Source organism: Indicator indicator, chromosome 11 (assembly GCF_027791375.1).
Source record: "Indicator indicator isolate 239-I01 chromosome 11, UM_Iind_1.1, whole genome shotgun sequence".
Lineage (NCBI taxonomy): Eukaryota > Metazoa > Chordata > Aves > Piciformes > Indicatoridae > Indicator > Indicator indicator.
This window is the reverse complement of record NC_072020.1, coordinates 16735458-16748903: the sequence shown is the minus strand read 5'-3', so window position 1 is coordinate 16748903 and position 13446 is coordinate 16735458. Positions and strand designations below refer to the sequence as shown.

General features: G+C 51.2%; 1 protein-coding gene across 1 annotated transcript in view; it reads left to right on the top strand.

Moving 5' to 3' along the window:
- Window positions 1-13446, top strand: part of ADAM22 (ADAM metallopeptidase domain 22) — a 75999-nt gene that overhangs the window by 50408 nt on the left and 12145 nt on the right. The window contains exons 18-29 of the mRNA XM_054385087.1: window positions 1128-1208; window positions 2061-2111; window positions 2926-2989; window positions 3618-3723; window positions 4279-4395; window positions 4999-5167; window positions 6394-6502; window positions 7110-7200; window positions 7819-7836; window positions 8815-9009; window positions 11663-11763; window positions 12869-12935. Of these exons, the coding sequence (XP_054241062.1) occupies window positions 1128-1208; window positions 2061-2111; window positions 2926-2989; window positions 3618-3723; window positions 4279-4395; window positions 4999-5167; window positions 6394-6502; window positions 7110-7200; window positions 7819-7836; window positions 8815-9009; window positions 11663-11763; window positions 12869-12935 (1169 nt within the window). The remainder of the gene's footprint in view (window positions 1-1127; window positions 1209-2060; window positions 2112-2925; window positions 2990-3617; window positions 3724-4278; window positions 4396-4998; window positions 5168-6393; window positions 6503-7109; window positions 7201-7818; window positions 7837-8814; window positions 9010-11662; window positions 11764-12868; window positions 12936-13446) is intronic.

Here is a 13446-nt window from a genome sequence, read left to right as displayed (position 1 = left end):
TAGCCAGCTCTTGACTAAAGAGCCCAGCAGAAGATGACTTCTCCTGGTTGTTTGTGCTCATTTGGTAGTAATGGTCATTATTATTAATGGCATTTCATCTGTGCTGCACTCTGATATTTTTATTTCTGTCTGTGGACATTGGAGAACTTCACTGCTTGAGAAGGAAATTCAGAGCTAGCTGTGGGCCACGTCCCTGGCTGTGCTCAGCCTGCTGTTAGAAACAGCAGTCAGAGCTTCTGCTGGAACAGTGCCCACTGTCCTCAGCACCTTCCCCTTTTTAATGTGAAATACAACAAAGGAGCAGATTGCCAGGTGGGGGAGGTCTGCTCAACCTTCCAAGACAGACAGGCACCTACTTGAGACCATCAGGAACAAATTTAGCTTAGAATCATAGAATTGTTCCTGTTGGAAGAGATCTTTAAGATCATGGAGTCCAACTTTAAGCTTCCATGGTTTTTGCAAATGGGCTGAGGCTTCATCTACACAGAGAGTGGCAGCCACTGGTACAATGGTTTGGGTTGGAAAAGACCTCTTAAGTTCATGGAGTCCAACCATCAACCCAATACCACCATGGTCTTTAAATGAGCCAGTGAAGACAGAGGCAGAAGAGTGCAAAGCTCCCGTCCCTAGGAGATATCAGGACAGCTCCCAAAAACCACATGAAGGCTGCAGGATGTGGCTAGGAACTGCCCAGCAGAGAACGACCTGGGGGTGCTGGGTGACAGCAGCTGGAGATGAGCCAGGGTGTGCCCAGGTGGCCAAGAAGGCCACCAGCATCCTGGCCTGGATCAGCAATGGTGTGGCCAGCAGGAGCAGGGCAGGGATTGTCCCCCTGCACTCAGCACTGGGGAGGCCACACTGGAGTGCTGGGTTCAGTTTTGGGTCCCTCACTCCAAGAAGGACATTGAGGGGCTGGAGCAGGTCCAGAGAAGGGCAAGGAAGCTGGGGTTTGGTGAACAGGTGTCCCGGGGGACAATCCCTGCCCTGCTCCAGCTGGCTATGATGTTGCTGACACAGCAGTGTCCCTATTCTGATGCAGTTAGAACTGTAAGGAGATATGGAGATACCAAGCTATGGAGAAGCCAAGATAGCCATTTCTGACCTTTGCTTCTTTTTGTGATTCTCAGTTTGAACCCAAGGGGGTTTTGTGCCGAGAAGCAGTCAACGACTGTGACATTGCCGAGAACTGCACCGGGAATTCCAGTCAGGTGAGTTCCCAAACTTCTATCCCTAAGGTCATAGGTTGGAAAAGCCTTCTAAGATCAAGTCCAACCTTCTACCCTACACCTCCATAACCACTAATCCATGTCCTGATGTGCCATATCCACACGTTCCTGGAACCCCTCCAGGGAGGGGGCATCCACAGCCTTCCTGGGCAACCTGTTCCTGTCTCCCCACCCTCACTGTCAAGAATTTCTTCCTCATCTCCAGTCCCAGTCTCCCCTCTTCCAGTTCAACGCCATTACCCTGTGTCCTGGCACTCCCAGCCCTTGTCAAGTCCCCCTCCAGCTCTCCTGCAGCCCCTGCAGGTACTGGAAGGCTGTTCTGAGGTCTCCCTGCAGCCTTCTCTTCTCCAGGCTGAACAATCCAACTCTCTCAGCCTGTCCCTGTAGGGGAGGCTCTGCAGCCCTCTGATCATCTTGGTGGCATCCTCTGGACCCTCTCCAGCAGCTCCCTGTCCTTATTGTGCTGGAGGCCCCAGAATTGGATGCAGGACTCCAGGTGTGGTCTCAGCAGAGCAGAGCAGAGGGACAGAATCCCCTCCCTGTCCTGCTACTCTCACCTCCAACTCTTTCTCCTCAGGGCTGCTCTCGAGCCACCCCTCGCCCAGCCTGGGTTTGTGCCCCAGAAACCTTGCACTGGGCTTGGTTGAACTACATGAGGTTGGCTTGAGCCCACCTCTGCAGCCTATCCAACTCCCTGTAGGTGCCACCCCTTCTCTCCAGCCTGTCAACCACACCAGACAGCCTGGTGTCATCCCAAAGCTGCTGAGGGTGCCTCAATCCCACTGCCCATGTCACCAACAAAGATGTGATCGCTTGGTTCTTTTCTCTCTCCAGTGTTCTCCCAACATTCATAAGATGGATGGATATTCCTGTGATGACCAGCAGGTAATTGGCACTTACTTTATTCTTTCTGCTTTTGGAAATTCACTGAATGGTTTAGGTTGGAAGAGATCATTGAGGCAAACAATCTACCTAAGGCCACCATGGCCAGTAAACCATGTCCGCAAGTGCCATGGCCACACATTTCTGGAACACTTCCAGGAATGGGGACTCCACCACCTCCCTGGGCAGCCTGTTCCAATCCCTAACCGCTCTTGCACCAAAGAAATTCTTCCTCATCTCCAACCTAACCCTCCCCTGGCACAATTTCAGGCCATTTCCTCTCCTCCTGTCACTTGTTCCTAGGGAGAAGAGACCAACCCCCACCTGGCTCCAGCCTTCTTTCAGGGAGCTGTAGAGAGCAATGAGGTCTCCCCTCAGCCTCCTCTTCCCCAAAATTGCTTTTTATGGATTTTGGTTTAAAGATCTTTGGATCTGGGAAAATTCTGCTGCCATTCCTGTGTTTTGGTGCTTGCTATATCCCAGAGTTAAGCTTTTAAATTCATGGAATCCTGGAATGGGTTGGGTTGAAAGGGACCTTCAGGATCATCCAGTTCCAAGCCCCTGTCATGGGCAGGGACACCTCCCACCAGCACAGCTTGCTCAAGGCCTCATCCAGCCTGGCCTTGAACACCTCCCTGGAGGGGGCACCAAGGACCTCCCTGGCCAACCTGTTCCAGTGTCTTGTTCGTTTAAGTGACCCAATCTAAATTGCTGTGAGCTGCCTCAGCAGTAAGCATGCAGCAAAGCTTTGTTAAACCAGGCCCAGAGTCTGGAGGCTCAACCTAGCTGAAACTTTGTCTCTTTTCCTTCTCTCCAGGGTATTTGTTTTGGGGGAAGATGTAAAACCAGGGACCGGCAGTGTAAATACATCTGGGGTGACAGTGAGTGGATGCTTTTGTTCTCAATGTGGGGTTGTTTGCTGACTGGGAGAAAACATGGGAGAAACTTCCTCAGAACCATCAGCACTGCCTGGTCCTTTTCCCCAGAGCTGCTCTCCAGCAGCTCAGCCCCCAGCCTGTGCTGGTCCATGGGGTTGTTCTTCCCCAGCTGCAGGACCCTACCCTTGCCCTTGTTGAACCTCACTGGATTTGTGCCCAGCCAGCTCTCCAGCCTCCAGCTCACACTGACAGCAGCACAGCCTGGGGGGTGTCAGCCACTGCTCCCAGTCTGGCACCATCAGCAAACTGCCTGAGGCTCCACTCTGTCCCTTCACACAGGTCACTGAGGGATAGATGGAATGGGGCAGCACCCAGTCCTGACCCTTAGGAGACACCACTAGCCACTGACCTCCAACTAGACTCTGCCCCACTGACCACGACCCTCTGAGCTCTGTCCTTCAGCCCATTCTGAGTCCAGCTCACCACTCAATCACCCCAGCTGCACTTGTTCAGCTGTGCTGCGAGGCTGCCATGGGACACTGACAAAGCTCTGCCTGCTGAACTTGTGCATCACCACTTCCCAGGCCCTGGCTTTTCAAAGTTCTCAGGAGAGCTCTGTTTGTGTTTGCAGAGGTGACAGCTGCTGACAGGTACTGCTATGAGAAGCTGAACATTGAAGGGACTGAGAAGGGGAACTGTGGAAGAGACAAGGACTCCTGGATACAGTGCAATAAACAGTGAGTTGATCCAGTCAGGAGATAGCTGGTGGGAGGTTGATGTCCTGGTCTGCTTCTTTTAGCTGGCATGAAGAGGTTCAAAAAAAGCCTCTGTACAGAACAGACTTCTCTTGGCCTCCTTCAGCCAGCCTCAGTGCAGGAGGTTCTGGAGGGAAAGGGGTGCTGAGAGGAGATGTCTGACAAGAGAGCAGCATCGTCCCAGCATGGTGTTCCCCAGTTGGTGCTCAGTCTCCATCATGTTGTAACTCCACGTCTTCTCTCAGGGAGCTGTAGAGAGCCATGAGGTCTCCCTTCAGCCTCCTCGAGACTAAACACCCCCAGGTCCCTCAGCTGTTCCTCACCAGCCCTATTCTCCAGACCCTTCCCCAGCTTCCTTGCCCTTCTCTGGGCCTGCTCCAGCCCCTCAATGTCCTTTTTGGAGTGAAACCTCAAAACTGAACCCAGGTTTTGAGGTGCAGCCTCCCCAGTGCTGAGTCAGGGTGACAATCCCTACCCTATTTTCCAGTTTCATGGAGTTCCCTGTTCAGGGGGTCTCTGCTTGCTCTCTCAATGCAGGGATGTGCTTTGTGGATACCTCCTGTGCTCCAACATCTCCAGTGTGCCTCGACTTGGAGAGCTTGATGGTGAAATCACATCATCAGTCCTGCAGTATGGAAAAGTCTACAACTGCAGGTAACTGGGAGTGCTGGAAAGAGAGCAGAGCCCCTCACACAATTACAGAAGGGTGAGGGTTGGAAGGGACCTCTGGAGATCATCCAGTCCAAGGCTCCTGCCAAGGCAGGGTCACCTAGAGGAGGTCACACGGGAACACGTCCAGGTGGGTTTGGAATGTCTCCAGAGATGGAAACTCCACCACCTCTCTGGGCAGCCAAACCACCACTAGGTCTAACAGAGGAGCAATGGTCTTGGTTTCCACCATCACATGTGTTTGATGAAGGTATGCTACAGTTTGGTTTCTTTCATCTTAAGGCCAGTGGGATTCATAGGTTCAGAGAATGGGTTGGGTTGGAAGGGAGCTTGATGATCATCCAGTTCCAAGCCCCATAGGTTCAGAGAATGGGTTGGGTTGGAAGGGAGCTTGATGATCATCCAGGTTCCAAGCACCTCCCACCAGCCCAGCTTGCTCAAGGCCTCAAAGCCAAGACTTGCTCTCTCCTGACCTCAGGCACTGTATATCCCAGAGAGGAGTGAAGGCAGCAGCCCAGCCTCCAGTTTCTCAAGCAGTTCCATCCAATCCCAGCACAGGTCTGTGTAGGCCTCTCTCTTGCCTTGCAGTGGTGGCCACGTGAAGCTGGATGAGGACACGGACCTGGGCTATGTGGAGAACGGGACACCGTGCGGGCCCAGCATGCTCTGCCTGGACCATCGCTGCCTCCCCGCAGAGGCCTTCAACTTCAGCACCTGCCCCGGCACCACGGACACACACATCTGCTCAGGGCATGGGGTAGGTTCTGCTCTCCAGTCCTCCTGCCTGCTTTGGCTGGGTTTTGCTGTTGGGGGGTGGTGCCATCACGGACTTTGAGGGAGCCACAGCACAACTCTAGAGCAGTTAGGGGAGACCTCATTGCTGTCTACAGCTCCCTGAAGGGATGTTGTTGCCAGTTGGGGGTTGGTCTCTTCTCCCAGGCAACCAGCAGAAGAAGAGGACACAGTCTCAAGCTGTGCAGGGGGAGGTTTAGGTTTGATCTTAGAAGGAAGTTCTTCACAGAAAGAGATATTGGCCGTTGGAATGTGCTGCCCAGGGAGGTGGTGGGGTCAGTGTCCCTGGAGGTGTTTGAGAAGAGACTGGAGGAGGCACTTAGTCTATGGTCTAGTTGATTAGTTAGGGTTGGGTGATTGGTTGGACTTGATGATCTTGGAGGTCTCTTCCAACCTGCCTGATTCTGTGATTCTGTGATTCAGTCTGCATAGTGGAGAAGTTTCTGACAAGGAAAGGGGGACGAGGCACATACAGGAACATGGTGCAGAGCAGGCATCTTCAGCAGGGAGGGACATTGAGGACGTGTTCACTTGGCATAAGTTCTACCACTCAGCCCCTTCCTGTCACTTCCACTGGCCTGCTTCTGCTGAATCTTCTCTGTAAGGTCTTTGGCAATGAGCTGGGTGAGGGGATCAAGGCACCCTCAAGCAGTTTGCAGATGACACCAAGCTGCAGGCAGTGTTGGTCTGAGGGAGGGCAGGAAGGCTCTGCAGAGGGACCTGGACAGGCTGCATCCATGAGCTGAGGCCATTGGGATGAGATTCAGCAAGGCCAAGGGCTGGTCCTGTACTTGGGTCACAACAACCCCATGAAGGCTCCAGGCTAGGGCAGAGTGGCTGGAAAGTGCCCAGCAGAGAAACACCTGGGGGTGCTGGGTGACAGCAGCTGAGGATGAGCCAGGGTGTGCCCAGGTGGCCAAGAAGGCCACCAGCATCCTGGCCTGGATCAGCAGCGGTGTGGCCTGCAGGAGCAGGGCAATGATGCTGGGGAGGTTGAGGACACCCCCTCCCTGGAGCTGTTGAAGAAGCATGTGGCCATGGCACTTGCGAATGTGGTTTAGCAGCCATGGTAGTTAAGTTACAGTTGGACTCAATGGTCTTAAAGGTCCTTTCCTGCCTTAATGACTCCATGAGTAATTAGAGGACTGCTGAATGTTCTGAGCTGATTGTGCGCTGCTCTCCTGGCTGCAGGTGTGCAGCAATGAACTCAAGTGTGTGTGCGACCGCTCCTGGGGAGGAGAGGACTGCAGCGTGCGCCTCAAGGACCACCTCTTCTTTGAGAAAGATGCCATCAGGAAAGGTACCTCAGGAACCTTCTTACCAATGCCTGGCTAAGCTTGGATCTGAGGACTTGGATCCTCCTGGAGCTCATCAAACTGCATAAAGCAAAACTGGATCTGCTGCTCTTTCAGTTAGCATGCAACACTGTGCACCATGGGGAACCTCTGTCCTCTCTCCCCTCTCTTCTCTGAAGGGATCCTACAGGAAGGCTGCAGAGGGACTTTTCTTGAGACAGGACAGGGGAGAATGGTTTGAAGCTGAGGCAGAGCAGGGTTAAACTGAATCTGAGGAAGAAGTTCTTCAGTGTGAGGGTGGTGAGACTCTGGAATAGGCTGCCCAGGGAGACTGTGGCTGCCTCCTCCTTGGAGGTGTTCAAGGCCAGGTAGGATGAGGCCTTGAGCAGCTGAGTCTAGTTGAGAGGTGTCCCTGCCCTTGGTGGAGAGGTTTGAGTAGGTGAGCTCTAAGGCTTCCAACCTGAGCCATTCTGTGATGAAGATGATGTCTCTGGTTACAACGAGTCAACCTGGGACAAGTTGTGCAGGCAGGTTTTTGAAGGTGCATTTTCTGCTTTGGGGAGGTTTTCTCCTAAAAGTTTGTCTTTTTCCCCTTCTTTTGTGTGTTTCCAGGTGTGGTCAGCACAAACATCATCATAGGGGCTATTGCTGGCACCATTCTAGTGCTGGCTCTCGTTCTAGGAATCACTGGTTGGGGTTACAAGTAAGTAAATTGTCTTCTTTTTTAATCCAGGTACAAATATGTTTGTGCCAACAACCTCATGGAGCAGCAGAGGTTGGGGCCAGAGCTGTCGGAGAGCAGCTCTGAGGAAAAGGACCTGAGAGTGCTGGTGGGCAGAAGGATGCCCATGAGCCAGCAATGAGCCCTCGTGGTCAAAGAGGCCAAGAGCATCCTGGGGTGGATCAGAAGGGCTGTGGTGAGCAGGGCAAGAGGCCTACTCTTGGGACACACCTAGGCAGTGGGGTCAGGGTTTGGAAGTAGAGGTCAAAGTGCACCTTTTCCTAGCAGCTTCACAGTGAACAGGCTGAAAACCCCAACTCTGGGGGATGCACCTTTGATGATCTTTGGAGGTCACTTCCAACCCTTCCATGCTGTGAAACTCCCCATGGAGCCCACCTGCAGCTCAGCACTGGCTGCAGCCACCAGCTTGGACTTCTTGTCCTCAATGATACTGATTTGGGGGAGTTCTGAGCATGCTGATTGCAGAAATATTTTCTACAAAGATATGTGAAGCAAAACTTCTTTTTCTCTTACTGGCCACCTGTAGCTGCACACTGACAACTCTTTCTTCTCTCTTCTTCTTTTGCTGTTCATGGGAAGAAACTACAGAAGACAGAGGTATGTGATCAAAGCAATACAGTCTATAGTAGAGAGCTCAAATCATGATGATGATGATGCTTGATCCAGGCATGGCTTCAGCTCAGGGTGTGGGCTTGCTCCTCATCCAGGGTGCCTTTCCCACCTACAGTGGTGGGCTGTTGGAGGTGTCTGAACATGGCTATGCAGGATCTCAAGGACCACTCCAGACCATTCACTTTGATAAACTCTGATCATGGTGTTCAGTGAAACCTTCCTTGGTTCCCCACCAACCCCACATCAAGAAACATGTGACCATGGCACTTTGGGCCATGTTTTAGTGGCCACGGTGGTGTTGGGTTGATGGTTGGATTGGGTTATCTGAGAGGGCTTTTCCAGCCCAAACCATTTTATGATCATAGGATCACCCACTTCTCCACATGGGAAGCACAGGAGGGCTTTGAAGACTTTAGAGCTGCATTTCAATATCAGAAGGGGACCTACAATAAGGCTGGGGAGGGACTGTTCAGAAGGGCCTGTGGGGATAGGACAAGGGGCAATGGTTTGGAATTGGAGCAGGGCAGATGTAGGTTGGACATCAGGAGGAAGTTCTGCACAGTGAGGGTGGTGAGACACTGGAACAGGCTGCCTAGAGATGTGGTTGAGGCCCCATCCCTGGAGACGTTCAAATATCAGACTTAATGTGGCCCTGAGCAGCCTGATGTAGTTGGAGGTGTCCCTGCTGACTGCAGTGGGGCTGGACAAGATGAGCTTTGAGGGCTTTGATGAGCCTTCTAACCTGATGCAATCTGTGAAGCTGTGAATTCCTCCCTGCTGAGTGCATCGCTGGTGGTTACCAGCTTCTCAAGGGCTTCCTCCCTGCTGGGTACACTGTGACTGGTCAACAGCTTCTCTAAAGCTTCTGACCTTGCTTCTTGCTTTCAAACCACTACTGGTGCACACCTCTGTGTGTTTGGCTGCTCCCCAAGCTCTCTGACTCTGCACTCTGTTGTGCTCCAGACAAATGCCCCAGGGTGACTATGTGAAGAAGCCTGGTGAGGCCGACTCGTTCTACAGCGACATGCCCCCCGGGGTCAGCACCAACTCGGCGTCCAGCTCGAAGAAGAGGTCTGCTTTTCTGTCGCATTTTCAGCTCTCCACCTGTTCCATCACCCATTATTCCATTAGTCAGAACATTTCATTGTTTTGCAGCAGGTTCGAGTCTTTCTTCTCTCTTGGGGGACTGTTGGAGACGGTGTCCTTTGTGCTTTGCTTACTGATTCTTCTCCCCAAGCCCTTGGTGCTTTGATGATTGATTCTTCTCCCAAGCCCTGGCCCTGCTGAGTGGTACAAAGAGGCCAGAAGAAACAAATTTTCCACTCTAACCCAAGTTTCAGTCCATCTGATTTTCATCATCTCCCTGCTTGAGAATTATTTTCAAGTACACTGTAGGAATAGGTTGCCCAGGGAGGTTGTGGTTGCCCCCTCCCTGAAGGTGTTGAAGGCCAGGTTGGATGAGGCCTTGAGCAAACTGGGCTGGTGGGAGGTGTCCCTTCCCATGGCAGGGGGTTGGGGCTGGATGATCTTGAAGGTCCCTTCCAAACCAACCCATTCTATGAATCTTCAAGGTCCCTTCCAACCCAACCCACTGCATCAATCTATGAACAATTGCTGGCTCAAACTAAAATAATCCCTAAAAACCCAACAATTTTACAGCCATGGTCATGTAATCAAAGCCAAAGGAGCCCTGTCTTGCTTCACTGATGGTTAGAAACTGTTCAGTGGAGATGTTGGTTTTATATGTTTGTTTGTCACTGTCATTAATTCACTGAGTAGACCTCAATGTCCGAGCAATGTTTGCTGTCTCATGTTGGAGGTGGTGGTGCTTAGATCTTATTCCACTTACCTGACTGGTAAACTAAATGGTCACCAGGTGTTATCCTAGGAAACGATCCTACAAAGACCAGTAGGTCTCCCTGCCAACTAGACTGTCACCTAGAAAGGTTGGACTAGGTGAGATTTGGGGTCCTTTCCAACGGGCGTGCCACAAAGATGATCCAAGGGCTGGAGCACCTCTGCTGTGAGGACAGGCTGAGGGAGCTGGGGGTGTTCAGCCTGGAGAAGACTCCAGAGGGACCTTAGAGCTGCCTTCCAGTACCTGAAGGGATCCTACAGGAAGGCTGCAGAGGGACTTTTCCTGAGGGTGTCTAGAGGCAGGACAAGGGGGAAGGGTTTGGTGCTGAGGCAGAGCAGGGTTAGACTGGATCTCTGAGGAAGAAGTTTTTCAGTAGGGGGGTGGTGAGACTCTGGAATAGGCTGCCCAGGGAGGCTGTGGCTGCCTCCTCCCTGGGGGTGTTGAAGGCCAGGCTGGATGAGGTCTTGAGCAGCTGAGTCTAGTTGAGAGGTGTCCCTGCCCATGGTGGGGAGGTTGGAGGAGATGAGCTCTGAGGTCCCTTCCGACCTGAGCCGTTCATAATTCCATGAAATCCTATTTTTTCCAGGGAGCAGGTGTTCGTCTTGCCCAGCAGAAATTAAACTTGACCATTGCAAAATCTTTTCTCAGTTGGATAAAATCCTGAAGAAAATGCCTTAGGAAAGGAAGTTCTCATAGCTGGGGGTCAGCAGGTTCCAACACACACAAGACAGAACAAGTTTCTTTTCCAGTGATTGTCATTTGCTGTGGTGCTTCTTCCACTCAGCCCCTGGGTTTCTCTTCATGCTTAATTTCTTTCATGTGCCTCTGTTTATTCCTCATCCTCTAAGGCAAATGGTCCCTAAGGTCTGCCTGTACCAAAGAGCTTTATTGTTCCCCACCACCAGCTTCGATACCTCATGCCTCTATCAAGTCTGGGACAGTCTGACAAGTACTGTGGTGGACTGACCTAGTCCTTCCATGGGGACATCCAGAGGGCTCTGTCCTCCCTTCCAAGCTTTGTTCTGTGTGCAGACATGGGAGGTGTTAGAGTGTCTGGGCCATTACCTGCCTGGGCTTCTCCATGCTGGAAATCACCATGAAGTGTTGGTTGGTGTTCAGAATATGTTCCAGGAGTGAGACTTATCTTTGTCATAACTCGTGCTGGTGAGAAATAGCAAACACCAAAACCAGTACAGCATCTGGGGACACCACAGAGCAGCTTTCCAGGATTTGAAGGGGCCTCCAGGAGAGCTGGAGAAAGACTTCTGACAAAGGCCTGGAGTGACAGGATGAGGGGTGGTGGCTTGAGACTGGAAGAAGCTGGATTGAGATGGAACATGAGGAAGCAATTCTTGCCCATGAGGGTGGTGAGGCACTGGGACAGGTTGCCCAGAGAAGCTGTAGATGCTTCAAGCCCAGAAGTGTTCAAAGGCAGGTGTGATGAGGCCTTGAGCAAGCTGGACTAGTGGGAGGTGTCCCTGCCCATGGCAGAGGGCTGGAACTGGATGACCTTGAAGGTCCCTTCCAACCCAACCCATTCTGTGATAAAACCATGAGCCCAGCTTCCTCCAGCAGAGAACTGAAGCACATCTGCAAACCCAGAGGTGATCTGGTGCGTGCTGGTGTTTGTGCTTCCCACTGCTGGGCTAAAGCAGGGATGCTGGATGCTCTGGTGGTGCAGACAGACCTTAGGCTGTGTCATGGCCTGGCCAAGCTGCTGAGGACACAGATGGGATTGCACCTTCTTCTGTAGCAAAGTGTCCTCTGCTTCCTCCAATTATTCCTCCTATTTTGTAAACAAAATTCATGTTTAAGAAAAAAGCAAAAAGGAGGTTTCCAGGGATGGCAGCACTATGAGGTGCACCCTGGGGCTGACTGGCCTCAGCCACTGAGCTAACATTGGTGTGAGACAATACCCCCAACAGTGACCACATCTGAGCCCTCCTGTTGCAGGTCCAATGGATTATCCCATTCCTGGAGTGAAAGGATCCCAGACACAAAACATATTTCTGACATTTGTGAAAATGGGAGGCCCAGGAGTAATTCTTGGCAAGGTAAGTGTCAACCTCTGTGCTGGCCACCGTTCTCTGGGCCACTGCTGCTCTGCTGCCAAGTTGGGTTGGGCTTAGGGCAGCAGCACAGCTCCTGAAAATTGGGTTAGTTGTTAATCAATTGGAGTTGGGATTTGGTGGCAGCACCCTGCACAGGTACCCTCTGTGCACAGTGCCATGTCCTAGGAGTGTCCTACAGAAGGGTCATCTGGTGGCTTCCATTCCTCCAGGATCAGCTCACGTGAAGGAGAGGAAGAAGTCTCTGCACTCTCGCCCCATTTTCTGGGCTTCTCTCAGGCAGTGTGGGGTGGGTGTCTGCAAGAGCAGGCATTTTCTGCAAAGAAAACTGAAACTGAGGAGTTTTTCACTTGGCACAGCTGCAGCAAAAAGTAGAGAAGAAGGTCAGGCAAGTGTCAAGTTAGGTGATCCAAGGGAAAGCAAGGGGGACTGACCTGTGGCTTTGGAATGATTAAAGCAAGAGAGGCTGACCTGTGACTTTTCACTGATTAAATCATTAGGGACTGACCTGTGGCTTCTAAATTATTAAATCAAAAGGGACTGATCTGTGATTTTTCAATTATTAAATCATTAAGGACTGACTTGTGATTTTTAGATGATTGAATTAAGAGGAATTGACCTCTGAGTTTTAAATGATTAAATCATTAGGGACTGACCTGTGGCTTTTAAATTATTAAATCAGAAGGGAATGACTTCTGTTATTAAATCATTAGAGACTGGCCTGTGAGTTTTGAATGATTAAATAAATCAAGAGGGACTGAGCTGTGATTTTTTAAATTATTAAATCATTGGGGACTGACCTGTGAATTTTAAATAAATAAATCAAGAGGAGCTGACCTGTGATTTTTTAGATGATTAAATCAAGAGGGGCTGATCTGTTACTTTTAAATGATCAAATAATTAGGGACTGATCTGTGATTGTTCAATGATTAAATCAAGAGGGGCTGACCTGTGACTTTTAAATGATTAAAGCCAATGAGGTAACAACACTGTTGGTGGGGATGCCCAAAGAACACCCAGCTTGGCATGGGGTGCAGGTGAGTTCCAAGTTGTTTCACAACCTCTCTTTATCCTTTTTGCTTTCTTTCAGGTAATATAGGAGGAAACAGAAAGAAAGTCAGAGGCAAAAGATTTAGGCCACGGTCTAATTCAACTGAGTAAGTCTGAACTTCTCACAGCAAAGCCAGCGGGTTGTGTAGATGCAGAGTTAAGATCCCTGAGAAGCAGACAGCTGCCTTTTTGCCCTGGTGGCCCATTCTGGTTGCTGCCTGCTGCTGTGATGAAGGGCTTGGCTAACATGTGTCAGCCTCTAGGGCTTGGGGGTGTTCTTCAAAGATTAACTTTTATCCATTTTCTTCTTTTCTGTGTAGGCTTCCTCTCAGTGGTTCCCATAGCAATGCCCACTGATGGAGGCAGCCTGCACCATCGCTGCAGGCTCTTGTCTACAGCAAACTGCCATTGCTGAGTGTATCCTGGTTCAGTGCTGAACTTCTGAGCCCCCCTTGTCTTCACCTGGGGTTGGGCCATGGCAGAGTTAGAGGGTTTGCATCTTTGCTTACCTGCCTGCAGGCTTTAGTGGTACCTGTCTGCTTTGAGAGCAACCTGAAGGTTGTCATTGCAAGCCTGGAACAGCCAGCCTTGAGCCAGCCCTGCAAGCCGTGGGAAATG